A 14851-nucleotide genomic window follows, 5' to 3' on the forward strand; every position below is an offset into this window, starting at 1 on the left:
CTGGAAGAGGGACAAAATACAAATAGCACAGTTCAGGTACATAACAAACGTTCAATAAATGTTTGTTGAATGGATGTATATGACATATACAAATAAATGCTATAAATACACTCTATAAGTTTTTAAAAAATTATATTTGATAATTTTCCCTTAACTTAGCTACAAAGGTGTTTATATGGTTCAAAAGAAAAGTTATTTTATAGTCATGTTTTTTTTAATACATTCAAAAGACCAAATTTAATACATTCAAAACCCAAATCCCCAAAGTGTAACAATTAGGCACCTGAATTAAAAATAATTTTCTCATTCATATCCTTCACTTTCAAACTAACTTCTTGATTAAACTTTAATGTAATTATAAGAGTTAATAACCTTAAAGAGAATAATAATCAAGCCTCCACTATAATTTTAGGGTAGATTCTTTCTGAAGCAAAATATCACTAGAAAATAATTACCCTTAATAACATGGGAGCTATTCTAACAAATACTTTCTTTCATTAAAAAAGTACATAATTTTGAAGGAAACAGAAGAAACAGGGAGAGAATGAGCCCCATTTGATCTACCCTAGACTCATCAGATGCCAATATCAGCAGTAATATACTTTGCCATGTACTTTGAGAAGGTTGTAAAAATATTCACGTTTCTGTTCCTTTATCTAAGAAGCTGACACTGCTGGGGAAACCTTGTTGATTGGTGCCCTGGAAGAAGCATCTTTTCCAACTTGTGTCTTGTTTTCAAGCTCTCAGTCCCTTCTCACTCATCTCATCACCTTTATAAGGTGATCCAAGTACTAACTTCATTAATTCTCTATTGATAAAGTATCCTCCACGTATAATACAGTATATCACTTATTAAGTACTTTCTATATATTATCACCTTATATTTAGATTTCACAGGAACTCTAAAATGTATATACTATTAACATCCCCATTGTATAGATGAGGAAACAAAGATTTAAAGAGGTTTTGTTACCTGACCAAGATCACAAAGTAGTGAGTGCTGAAACTGGATTCAAACTCTGAGTATAAAGTCTGGGTTTCTGATCACTACGATAAATACAAACCATTAAATATGAACTCCTGCAGAAACTCCCCACCACCTCAGATCCTCTCTGCTCCTTCATTTCTGTCCCCATCCTTCATCCAAGGCTCACTGCTGCATCCCCCGTTTAAACCCAATGCCCACACTTAACCCACAGTTAGTGAGCCTATGGCACCCCATCTGTTTCTGGGGTTTGCTTATCATTTATCCCTAATTTTTGGCACATGATAAAGTTCATAAATTACAAGAATAAAGAAGGAGTAAAAGAAACCCAGTACAGTGGGTGAAGTTGAGTGGGATCCAAGGAAGAACTAAGGCAACTCCACTGATTTGCCTGAAGCTTCGAAGGATGCTGGCTCCATCTTGGTCCACACATAAGTCTTTATATAGTAAGGGAGGAAGTGAAAGCCCTGGTTCTTCATGACTATAAAAGAAATTAAACTTAGAACAGTATGGAGGTTCCTTAAAAAACTAAAAATAGAACTACCATATGACCCAGCAATCCCACAACTGGGCATATACCCTGAGAAAAGCATAATTCAAAAAGACTCATGTACCACAATGTTCATTGCAGGCTCTATTTACAATAGCCAGGACATGGAATCAACTTAAGCGTCCATCGACAGATGAATGGATGAAGAAGATGTGGCACATATATACAATGGAATATTACTCAGCCATAAAAAGAAAGGAAATTGAGTTATTTGTAGTGAGGTAGACTGACCTAGAGTCTGTCATACAGAGTAAAGTAAGTCAGAAAGAGAAAAACAACTACTGTACGCTAATACATACATATGGAATCTAAAAAACAAAGGTTCTAATGAACCTAGGGGCAGGACAGGAATAAAGATGCAGATGTAGAGAATGGACTTGAGGACAAGGGGAGGGGGAAGGGTAAGCTGGGACGAAGTGAGAGAGTAGCATTGACATATATACACTACCAAATGTAAAATAGATAGCTAGTGGGAAGCAGCCGCATAGCACAGGGAGATCAGCTCAGTGCTTTGTGTCCACCTAGAGGGGTGGGATAGGTTGGGGGGGAGGCATATGCAAGAGGGAGGGGATATGGGGATATATGTATACATATAGCTGATTCACTTTGTTATACAGCAGAAACTAACACAACATTGTAAAGCAATTATACTCCAATAAAGATTAAAAAAAAAAAAACTCCCACAGTTTATCAACTTACTCAGAAAACAAGAGGCCGGTATAATTATTCTGCTAAATTTCATGATGGCCTCATTTGTAGGATTGATATTTTATAAGCAGCCTGAAGTTTCCTTAATCAGAAACTGAAATATTACCTAATTCAAATCAGTCTGTTTATTTATCTCTACAAATTCAATATCGCTACACATGCCGTTCACTTTCTTTTAAATGTAAAAATATTTCCAGGAATTACTTCATGACTTGCAAACCTCTATCATCAAGAATAAATTATATAATGTACTTCCAAATTATTAATAATGATTTTCTAAATTTTATTTCACATACGGTAATTATCAAAAAGAATATTTATCTTTAAGGTTAACATAGAACCACTTCATCACATTTGACTTTGCTTCATCTCTATTTACCAAATAAGTAATATCTAATCACAAGGATATTATGCATCGTAAATTCTACAGTTGACATTTTATGTCAGTTTTTCCATATATTGGCATTTTATGTCTCATTTTCTACTTATAAAGGTGGATAAAACAAAGTAGGGTCAAGCCAATTTCATCAATGGTATATATGCTAAAACATTCTACTCAGGACCCTGTGGTGACCTAAATGGGAAGGGAATCTAAAAAAGAGTGGATAATGTATAGGTATCACTGATTCACTTTGCTGTACAGCAGAAACTAACACAACACTGAAAAGCAACTATACTCCAAAAAAATTTAAAAGATGAAGACACTAAATTAAAATGATTTATGCACACACAAAAATAATGAATTAGCTCTAGTAATGGGATTGTCACAAACAGTTACAAAGAAAGATCATTTGGGGAAGTAAAGATATGTCTCAAAGCCTTCTGGCTTCTAATCAAAGCACAGTGTCTAGAACAGAGCCAGCACTGCAATGATTCTCTGTTCCCTTCCTCCCTCTTTCACTTCTTTACATTCCATTTGTACTTTCATTTTCCCATTTCAGGCACTCTTCTCTCCTGGAGATGATTGGAACCGTCTCTTAACTTGTCATCCCTGTCTTCAATCTCTCCCTCCTGTCTGCAAATTGCTGTCATAGTTATTTTTCTAAAACACGAATCCTAGCACTTCACCGTCCTGCTCAGAAAGCTCAGTTCCCTGTGTCACAGTCAAACATCAGAGTTTGGCAGGGATTTCTAACCAGGCCCAAGTTCACGTTGCTGGTCTCATCTCCAGGCTGCTCCCACGTCACTCCTTTGAATTCTTACACCGTGGATGCTCACTTTCTCAGAACGTGTACTCTTGCCTGTCTTCCATCTACTATTAAACTGTTTTGTCTGCCATGAATAGTTTTTCCCATCTTGTCCACCTAAAGAAATGTCACTTTCTATTTGTAATTTAAATCAGATGTCACCTGTTCTCTGTGTTGTATTTTTTGAGCCTCCCTTATGCAGTTTCCTAATCTCAGCCTTATGTTGGGTTTGTACATGCCATGCCCATGCCTCTATCATATCACTTATCAAATTGAATTATTGTTGGTAACATGTTTGTGTCTCTCCTCTGTTAAGCTATGACATCTGAAAACTCATAGAACCACATTTTATTAATCTTTGTATTTTTGATGCCTAGCAAAGAGCCCTTTTATTAGATACTTTGTAAGATTCTCAATAAAATGTATGTGGGCTAAAGGAGTGATTCATAAAAAATAAAAATAAACAACTAAAAAAACAACAACAGTAAGAACACTGATAGGCATCTATGTTTTAAAAATATACCTTTATCTTTAAAATAATCTGCAGTGAATATAGAGCTGGAAGAGACCTCAGTGTTTAGCATATTTTAGTATAATCCTTCCATCTAAAAGATGAACCATCTTCTATCTTCTATATTTTCTTTTTTTTGCTTCTCCTTTTCACCTAACTCTAAAATAAATTCCAACTGGATTATACTCTTATAGGGAGAAATCATGATCACTTGATTTTACTGTAAATTGATAATCAATGAATAAAATTCCTTTCCCACTGAGTTCTAACTCATCTTTATCACATCATAAGTTCACATGTGTGTATATACAAATACATGTACAAACTGATTTATTTATTATATATTGATATTTCTGGCTATTTCTATCTGATTCTATTTACCATATGTCTGTTCTGGTAATAGTTTCATGCTGGATTGATTATTATAGATTAACGTTATGCTTAAACGTTAACTGGTAGGAATATTTTTTCTTCAAAATCATTTTAGTTATTTTTACTCATTTATTCTCACAATTAAAATTTTAAATATTATTTCAAATTCCAGAAAATACTCCTTTGTCATTTTGGTTGGAACTATACTAAGCCTGAATACAGATTAATTCAGAAAAGATTAACATGTTTCCTCTAATTAGTTTTTCTGTCTACAAACAAGGGATGTCTCTCAATAAAGTTGTCTTCATATGTCTTTAATATTTTTTGGCTCAATTTATTCAAAGATATTTTCTATATATTTTTGCAAAGAAAAGAGTCTCATTTCCCATAATTGTCAATGATTTCTAACATTGTATGTAGGAAAGTTCTTAATGTTTTAATATTAATTTTATATTTGATCATCTTAAAGTAAGTACTCCTAGTTTTCAATTTATTGTCTTGAGATCAAATCATTTGAAAATAATCATAATACTTTTTCCATTTTAGTAGTAATCTCTTATTTTTGTTTGTTGTTTTACACATTGGTTAAAATTTATAGAATATTAATAATAGTACTAATAGGACTAACCCATCTCTGTAATAGGAATAACTATAAATATATAACCAGTCATAGGCTGAGAGAGATGTGCTTATCACGTTAAACATTTATTCCATTTCTAGTTTTTTTTGTACTTGTAACAGAAATGAGGGTTATATTTTAATCAAATGCTTTTACAGAATCTTATATTTTTCATTGTCTTATTTGACTTCTTAGTGAATTTGTAATGCATTTCCTAATATTAAGCAGTATTTATTTCTTTTAGATAGTTTTAGATAGCTTAAAGGTACTTTACGTGAAGAAATTTGCTTTAAAACCGTCTGCAGTGTTCAGAGACTCTCAAAATTGGATATTTGGAAAATTTGCAGTAAGTCCCTAAAATCAATAAGGTTTCTAAAGAAAAGAAAGTGCTGCTAAATTCCATCTCTATATCAGTCTCTGTAATCAGGCAAGTGTTTAGGTATGTTTCTTAGAATATTGAGCATTGAAATGGTTAGACGACTACCTCACTGTGAGTTTAGGGAAGCTGCTTCATTCAGGGAATTCAATCACAGCATGAAGGTTTGTTTGCATTAAATAATTCCAACACTGATTCCTCTCTCAGATTCCCACAAATTCTATATGATTTTAATTGTGTCCTCTAGCCTAACAAAAATTCACCCACCGAGAGAAGCAAAGAGATTCAGAGACCACGGCATCACCCCTTTCTCAGGTTTTCACCTCTCTGCTCACTTTGTTTAAACTTTCTCCCTAAGTCAATGATAGAAGTTTCCTAAATGTCCCTTTCACCCATGTCGCTTTCACCCACTGGGAGTGCCTCATGACAACTAAGTTTGTACTTAGTTGATCCTTGCCACTGATAATTTGGAACAGGTCTGACATCCAACCTAAGTTTAGCTAATGAGATTCAAGTTTCCAAGAAGTTAGAACTGGGACCTAAAATACATATATGTTAATCTTAGCACATGTCCTGAACAAACAGCAACTAAATTCTAGAAATGTAGACGGTCTCCTGCTACCTACCCTGTGGACCTAGACGTAGAGAAAACCAATATAAAGAGAACCAAACAAAGCAGACAGAGGCATATTTGGATTTCTGAGAGGTTTTAGTACTTATAACCACTTCTTTTCTTAGACCTTTCTATAGTCTGCCATGGGGTTTCTTGACACACCCTCATAAATCGTTCCTTTTAGCTTAAAGCAAGCTTAAGTTGGTTTCTGTTACCTACAGTCAAACAACCCTGACTAGTATGCCGCTGTGCCTACACTGCCCTGCTCAACTATAGAGAAAGTAAGGAGACATCTCTGGAATTCTGTCCAACACTTTTTCTTTATGGTGCATAAGTTCTCATGGCAACAGAAAAATCTTTGATTCTATACAAGATGTACAGTATTAATATTTGATTGCCTATAGAACACACCAGAGTAAGGAATTGACATTGTTGCTTAAGTGCCTGAAAAATCTGAACTCTTCTTCATTTTATGTTTTTCTTTTGATAAATCTTTGCAGTTAAAAAATTTATAGAAATAGCATTTTGTTCAAATGGTAGCAATAAAAATAATCCTAAAAGGCAGGCCTTTGTTTCCCTCCAGCTTCCCAAGTAAAATTTTGTTAAATAACGTTGCTTATTAGGCTGTAAGAAAATTCATTCTCTCCTTAGAAATAGGTAAGTTTGCTTCTCTCATGTAATGAAACATATATTCCATTGAATGTCCCCTTATATTTTAGCTGCTTAGGAAGCTCAGAACTTAACGTAGTCCTTCATTCTGGTTACTAAATTTGTTTCTTCCCTCTTCAATGGTTTTGATGGTGTACTTCTACTTGAATAGCCCTATGTGCCTTTTTTTATCAGAAGCAGGCAAGGTATTAATAATAAATGAATACTAACAGTAAGCCAATAATGAAATCAAAAAATTGATAAACATCCTGAAAATTACTGAAAAATCAAATTATATATTCCATGATCATCTGCTTATGCTCAGGTCCCTTACCCTATCATTATAACCGTACTATTATTACCAGCTACTGGGACACAGAAAAACTTCAAGCTATTTGCAAAATAAATCTCCAAGGAGTTCAGAGAGATTCTCTTTTAAGTTCACACACTAAAAATTCATGTATTTTCCATGATCCTCATCCAGAGTACACTTACTCTTGTATCAGACACAGTTCTATTATGCTTCAGTGGGTTCCTACTGCTTTCAAGATGAAGAACAAATCTTAAGAATGACCTGTAAGACATCTCATGATCTATCTGGTCCTGTCTAGTGCTTTACCCTTGGTCTCTGACCCTCATCTCCAGATTCCAGCTGTCTCTAACTCCCTAGAATAGGGACATATTTCCTTATTATAAACTTTTAGTCCAACACACCTCTTCTTTCAATACTCATTGCAGATTATATAATTACATCCGTGTGTGCTTATTTGATTGATATCTAAGTTCCCCAAGAAACATGTCTGTTTTGACTCTTTTTAACAGTAATATATCTTTAGTACCTATCATAATGCTTACCACATTCTATGTGCTCAAGAAATATCTCTTGACTAAGTTAATGAAATTTTATGTGTGTTTCTGTATCCTTGGTAGATTGAAAGAAGCAAATTATGGAAGGGATCAGTCCAAAAAACAATCACAGCAACAGTAGTCTGATAATGTAGAAGGGGACTATAACTATAAAAAGTGGACAGAAGAACTCAAAAATCATTGGACTCTAGAGGCAAATTGTCTGAATAATCATGAGACATTATGACTTTTTCAGTAGTCTTTAATGGCATCATTATATTACAGTATAGTATAATAATTAAAGTCATCAACGAAGGGTTAGGTCTATGGTTAAGAGAGAAATTGATCATTCAACTTTAGAATACTTTAATCCAGTGTTTCTCTAAAAGACTTCCCTGTCTTCTGGAGATGAGCTTCAGTTAATTAAAAAGTATATTCATTTGCATTCCTCTTCCCACTTCTTAGCAATTTAGATAAATAAAGTGCGCCCCAACGTCATGTTAGGGTAAATAACGTATCGTAACACTTGTACTGTAACACGCCTCTTTCGCTCCATTTAATAATTGTAAGAAAGTTATTTTCAAATTCCCCTTACTATTTATATTCTTAACAAAAGGAACTATGTTATGTAATGTTTCACCAAAATTCTGGTGAAATTCAAGAGGATACGAATGTAAACCAAATTGTGTCTCATGTTGCCTGAACAAAGCAAAAGAAGTTTCCACTTGAATTCTAAATTGAAGATGACCTTGTGTTTTGAGAAAGGCTGGCAGCTGAGGTCACTGGAGTGTATTATGATGGACAGTGCAACGCCGTGCGTCCTGCTTGGAGGCATGTCCATTGTGTGCATTACAGCCAAACAGAAAGAATTAGACAGCTCAGAGCCTTCTATCATTTCATTTGAAAGTAATGGTCAAAGTCATGGGCAGCAACCATTACAACTTTCATGAAAGAACAGCAGAATTCAATAGTTCCATCACTTGAGACAGGCAATTTGGCTATTCTCAGCCAAACACTATGAATCCAGCGTATTCTGTACCAATTTCTTGTGACGCTCACAGAAGCAGCATTTCTGCTTCTGCAGTAGGCAAATCTCATCTACACTTGATTGTATGTAGTTCTACCTCACACGATGCAGCTCACTGCTTCAAATTGACCCAATCATTGAAAGAAATACAATGAAAAAGAAGACGCAGAAACTTAACACGGCACTCTTAGAATGTAAAAATATACAGCAACTCCAAATCATCCACTTTCGTCAAGTCATCTTACTGTTTAAAATGCTTAAAATAGGTTTCAAAACAAAATGTCTACAATTCCTTCTTTAATAACGGCATTAACAAAACATTTTCAAAGAAATCTAATCTGTTGTCAGTGGTTCCAAATGAGTCTCCTAAGTTACTTCTGAAATAGTGATATTTTGATTGATAGAGGCTTATTTTTAACTTCTGCTTCCTTCAGCAGCAGATTAATGGTAGCACCAAAAAAAATATGGTTGAGATTTAAAAGCAGGTGGAAAAACTCACACTTCTGATTAAAAGGGGAACTGCTTCTAATCCTGTACTTTCCACTCTGCTTGAGTATACTCTATATATAGGGGGAAAAAAAACACACCCTGTCCCTTCTAAAGTATTTAGATAAAAAAAAAAAAAAGTTGTGACTTACCATTAAAATTTACAGCCCGAATATAACCGAGTAGTTCTTTCCCATCAATGGTACTCATTCGTGGGCAAAGGCCAACGTATCCAGGGCAGAGATCTTTGTGCATATTGTGCAGGGCATAAGCCATGGAATACACAGCATCAATTACAAATTGGACCTTTCCTTCCTGTTCGTAAGATGAATCCCGAGCAATTCGCTCTAGGCCTGTAAAAGAAAAGGGAAACCATCAACTGGGGTTAGATTTCACTAAAAATTTGGCATGAGGGCTAAGATTTTCATCATTTGAGGCACACAGAAATGAGACAAAACTATTTGATTTTACTCCTGATTATTTTAGTCCTATACTGAGTCAGGTTTTTAAACTGGGTATTGAATTTTTTATTGTGAAAGAAGAGAAACTATTTTATTAGCAACAAAATGATATAAAGTAAATAAAAGACATATAGTTTCATTATCTTCATTTCTACCTTATGAGCTCTATTATACTGTACATGCTGGTAATTACCTAGCATTTTGGTAGTGATCTGATCTTTTAAGTAAAATGTGTACACTGCTGTTCTTCTCATCCACCTTAGCTCCAACAGCATCACTTAACAAGTGGCCCAAAGTAAGATCTCCCCCTCCATCCCACGTCTGTCCTTGTTTAGAATGTGCTCTGTTTGGGAGCTCTTTTTGTAAATATTAAATGACAGTATTTCCTTAAATGAACTGTTTATCTTTAGAAGAATCATTCAATTTATTTTCTTCTTGAACTCAACTTTTTATTTGTTTCTATTGTTTAATTTTTTCCAGCTTATTGATATATAATTGACATATAACACTGTGTAAGTTTAATAAATACAACACGATGATTTAATACACATACATATTGTGAAATGATTACCGCCATAAGGTTAGTTAACATATCCACCACCTCACATAGTTGCCTTTTTTATTCCTTGTGGTGAGAACTTTTAAGATCCAATTGCTTAGAAACTTTCAAGTATACAACACTGTGTTGTTACCTATAGTCATCTTGCTGTACATTAGATAAAAGATGTAAAGCTCTCAAAATGAATGTCATTCAGAATAATTGTACCTGTTTTTAGGTATATTTAGGGCTGAGAACTGGCATTGGAGATTACCTTTAGCTTGGCCTTTATCATTTAACATGTAATAGAAACATAGAATTAAAAATGGAAGATAAAATTGATGTTAAAAGTTAGATGGTGTATAATTAGTTATAATCCAACATTCTCATTTTGAGGATGAGGAAACTCAGTTTGTGGAGGTGAAATTCACTTAGGACACACACACAGACACAGGAACCACTGCCAGGTCTCAGATATTGAAATCCAATATTCTCTCAATCTCCAGGAAAATGGGGTAGATGGCAAGAATGTTGGACACGCAAGAAAAAAAAAACGACAGATAGGACATTGAGGACTTATTAAGGAGATCGAAAAGGATCTATCATTTCCACATTCCCACAAACCTTATACATCTGGTACCACTGGGAGAGACCAAAAGCAAGCACTTTAAATCTTCCCATAAATGTCAGTTAGTAAACTTTAATAAAAGTCTAAGTTCAACAAATATTTCCTTTCTTCACAAAAATGCATATTTCCTCTAAATTTAGAGATGTGAATTAAGGTGGCTGTCTTATATTTGGGTTTTTACACTCTGACAAAACCAGTGACTTTCTTCTAGACAAATGTAGTGGTCAATTCATTCATTTTCATTAATCAGATCATTGAAACATTTTTCCTTTGGTCTCAATCACTTGTTCCACTCAGACCCTTTAAATGCTCTTTGTTGGTGCTCTACTCCCTGCAGTCTTTTGTGATGCTAAATTCTGCTCCACCCTTTCAACACACCTTTTCAGACTTTTTTGAGGACTCAACATTCCATTCCCCAAGACTGAGTCCTCTTTTATTTTTCCCAACCTCAGAATCCATTCATTCTCAACTATTACTATTGGTAGGGTCTAGAAATAGAAACTGGAATCCAAAATTTTAGTTATAGAGTCCAAAACATAAGACATCTAGCTTTCTGGACTTTACTGTCACCTAACTTCCAACCCACATTTCCAATTGCATGCCACATTTCTATTTAGTCTGCTTCCATATCAAACTCACAAGATCCAAAACCAGGCTATCATTGTAGGGAATTACACTATTATTTTCTTAAAACCTCCTATTGAGGATTTGGCAGGCTTAGGAACACAAAGAGAGAAGGCAGATCTAACAAAGAACCTCTTTGAGGTGCCAAAAGGTATACCGTCTCTTTCAACCTGTCTTAGTTGAGTGATCTAAGCTAAGATCCATGCAGATATGGGGATCCTAGGACAGTACTGTGTACGTGCAGAACACCACCAAGTAACCTACGAAAGCAGCACTTTCAGCTTTCCATAGTTTTAACCACAAAATAGACAATTCATAAATAAATACTGATGAATGGTCACAGAAACCAACAACATTCAGTTATATCTTTAAAGACCTTATCTGGTGACAAATGGCTCTGGTTAGTCCAGGACTGAGGAGTTTTTCAGGATGTAGGGTCACAATCTGGACAGTCCTGGGCAGACCAGCATGGTTTCTTATGAACAAGGAGGCAAATGGTGAGGGAAACTTAATGATAAAAGACTGAAATAACTACACTGAGGGTAGGTCCCTAGGTCTATATGGAGAGATCCTTGTGTTTCATTTATTTTGCATCACTAAACTTGATAACTGAAAAGGAAGACTAGGCATCCCAGAGCAGTTGTTCCCATCTTAGTTATCTTCTTAAGTACAGATTCTGCAGTGCCATCCAGACTTAATGTATCAGAATCTCCCAACTTGAGGACATGAATACTCTGTAATTTCAAAACATAGGTATCTAACTGTCTTAGTCAGTTTGGGCCACTATAACAAAGTGCCACAGACTGGGTGGCTTGTAAACAACAGGAGTTTATTTCTCAGAGCTCTGAGTCTGGACTTCCAGGCTCAGGATGCCAGCATGGACAGGTTCTGGTGAAGGCTCTCTTCTGGGTTGCAGGTGGCTGTTTTCTTACATCCTCAATACGGCAGAACGCAGAGAGGAAGCAAGCTCTCTTATGACTCTTAGAAGGGCACTAATCTCATTCATGAGGGCTCTACCCTCAAGAGAGTATCTGATCCTAATTACCTCCCAAAGGCCCACCTCTAATACCATCACATTAGGGAGTAGGGTTTCAACACAGGAATATGGTGGGGCGGGGTGGCGGGGGGGAACACAAGCATTCAATCTATAGCACTCATATTCCAGGTTATGTTGATTGTATTGCTGCTCTGTAAACTCTTCTGCTGTACGCTCACATGCAAACACACACACACACAGACACGCACACACACACACACACACTTTAAAGAAAAAAGAGGAATTCCATGTCTCCATTACTAAAGGAGTATGGTCAGCAGTCATAGGATTGGCAGAAAACGCCAAAGCCAAATTGATTCAAAGAAAGTAATGACCATGAGAACTTAAGGCATTTGGAAATTTTCCACAATCCATGGGATATATGGACAAGCTAGGTGTGTATGAATATTTTATATTTTTAAATTTACTCTATCCCCAAATGTTCTGAATTTGACATACTAGGATTTTATTTTAATGCTACTGCAACCTCCTAGAAGTCTGTAAGATATTTCTGACTATTCAATAACTGAGATAAAGTTATATACAACTTCCTGATATACTTTTAATATAGATACCCCAACTTAATAGACATACTCTTCCTTGGATTCCTCCCCAATATTTTTCCACCTTCATGTATAATGGATTTATATTAATTCTGAAACACCACACCATCTTATTAAAGGAAAATATGTAAATTTTCACTAGTCAAACTATTTATTTCCTTGCTAGTTATAAACTACAATTAGTTTGAGTAAAGATTAAATATATACAACTTTGCTTTCTTTTAAAGTAAAAGTTCATAAGGCTCTCTAGTAACTATTGCCACACAAGTCAATGGACACTATAAGACATTTTTCATAAATCAATGTATATACGTGGTGACAAACTAAAAGACTGATCACTATTACCATTTCTAAATTTAAAAGGAAATTATCTGATTTCTTTTCAGGCTGTTTAGACAAGGTATTTTTCTATTCCCTAAAACTTCAAACTCATAATGACACTTAAGATTTTACAGGACCTAGAGTTTGCCCCTCACTTCCTATATCTGCTTCCCTTGATCATCTAAGAGAATAATTTAGGAAGCTGACAGTGAATCATCAACTTAATTGCCTGTAAAATTTCATTATGCTATCGTTTCTAAAGTTAGCCTTACTGTATTGCTACAAAGTGCTAAACATTGTTAAAGGCTGTATGTCAGCCATCCATTTAAAACACTGATTGTAAAGTTGTGATGTGTTTTAGTGCATAGCTTAAAATTAACAACATATAGCTAAGAGTTTGTGTGGTAGGAGACGAAGTCAGCCTCATAAATCTTATAGCAAGATTGTTTTATGTTTTCATTAATGAAATCTAAAACCCTGACAGTATCTCTGTCCCTGGAACACACAGTAAATTCTTATTGGTCCAAGCAATACCACATGGACCTCAGTTAAGGTCTTCTGCACATCAGGGTGTATCTTTTTTGGTTTTGTTCCTTCTTAGCGAAAAGCAAATCTACTCAAGTTTGCAAAGTGCTGTATATTTTATAATGTGAGTTCCTAAGATGAACCTGACATGAATTTTAAATTCTTTGACTGACACATAGTTTTTGAGCTTTGCTTTCTAAGAATTTCTCATTTCTCAGAAGATAGCTTAGTTTTGTAAACTGAGATACTAGGGGCTATTTTCCTTTTCCTGAAATTATTATAAAACTCATAATGTTACTGCAGTGATGATCTAATAAACAGTGGTCAATTCAGTGGGAAAAAAATGTAAGTCAAATTAGTCCTTTTATTCCCAGGAAAGCGAACATCCAATTGGTTCGAGTTTTTACTACAGTCTTACCAGGTAGTAGAAATAATCCCACACTCTAAATTTGTAGGTTAAAAATGATTTATTTAGCTCCTCCCTGACTTTTTCTTAAGTATGTAGCAAGTATTTTAAATAATTCAATCATTTTCTTGCAGTTGCTGTGAGGAGGATGGTAAGAGGGAAGAAGAGAATTTGTCAGCTGCTATGAATAAACACATTTACGCATACAGGACCAAATTGAAAAGTCATTCTGAATTCCACAAAAACTCCATTTGCCTTACTCCTTGATACACCAGAGATGAGACTGTCACACTCTGCATTGAGCTTTCCCGATACCGCATATGTATGTAGTGACGCAGAGTGGGTAAAATTCTTACACGCGTGAGAATGATGCCAAGAACTGCACTTCACACTAAAAAGTAATCGCTATCAGGTTAGCAAACATAAGTCATCTTATACTGAATTTAAACTGGTTTGGTTTCAAGGACACAGTAGAGGGAGGATGGAAAAGAAAGATTAGCGTGTTCAGTAATTCAGGAATATCTCCTAGGCACTAGGATACGCACAGGAAATGTGTGCACCTCCCAAACCGCAGAGGGATGAAAACATGGGCCCTGTAAGGCAGAAGGGACAGACTGAGTAAAGGAGGCTGCCGGCACGGGAGAAGAGGACGGGCCAGTCAGACAGACCTGCATTCAAATCCCAGTTGCACAACTCAACAGGCCCGGGACACTTTCCTGAACCTCACCAAGCCTAGGTCTTCAACTGGAAAGGTTGCCCGCAGGGACTTCCAAGACAGGGTCCCCATCTCTCCAGCCTCAACTGCTGGTAGCACCCTACCT

The 14851-nt window shown here is 35.5% G+C and overlaps 1 protein-coding gene across 1 annotated transcript in view; it reads right to left on the bottom strand.

Moving 5' to 3' along the window:
- Positions 1-14851, bottom strand: part of GRM8 (glutamate metabotropic receptor 8) — a 751547-nt gene that overhangs the window by 278433 nt on the left and 458263 nt on the right. The window contains exon 6 of the mRNA XM_065884462.1: positions 9081-9281. Coding sequence (XP_065740534.1) covers positions 9081-9281 — 201 coding nt within the window. The remainder of the gene's footprint in view (positions 1-9080; positions 9282-14851) is intronic.

Source organism: Phocoena phocoena, chromosome 9, assembly GCF_963924675.1.
Source record: "Phocoena phocoena chromosome 9, mPhoPho1.1, whole genome shotgun sequence".
Lineage (NCBI taxonomy): Eukaryota > Metazoa > Chordata > Mammalia > Artiodactyla > Phocoenidae > Phocoena > Phocoena phocoena.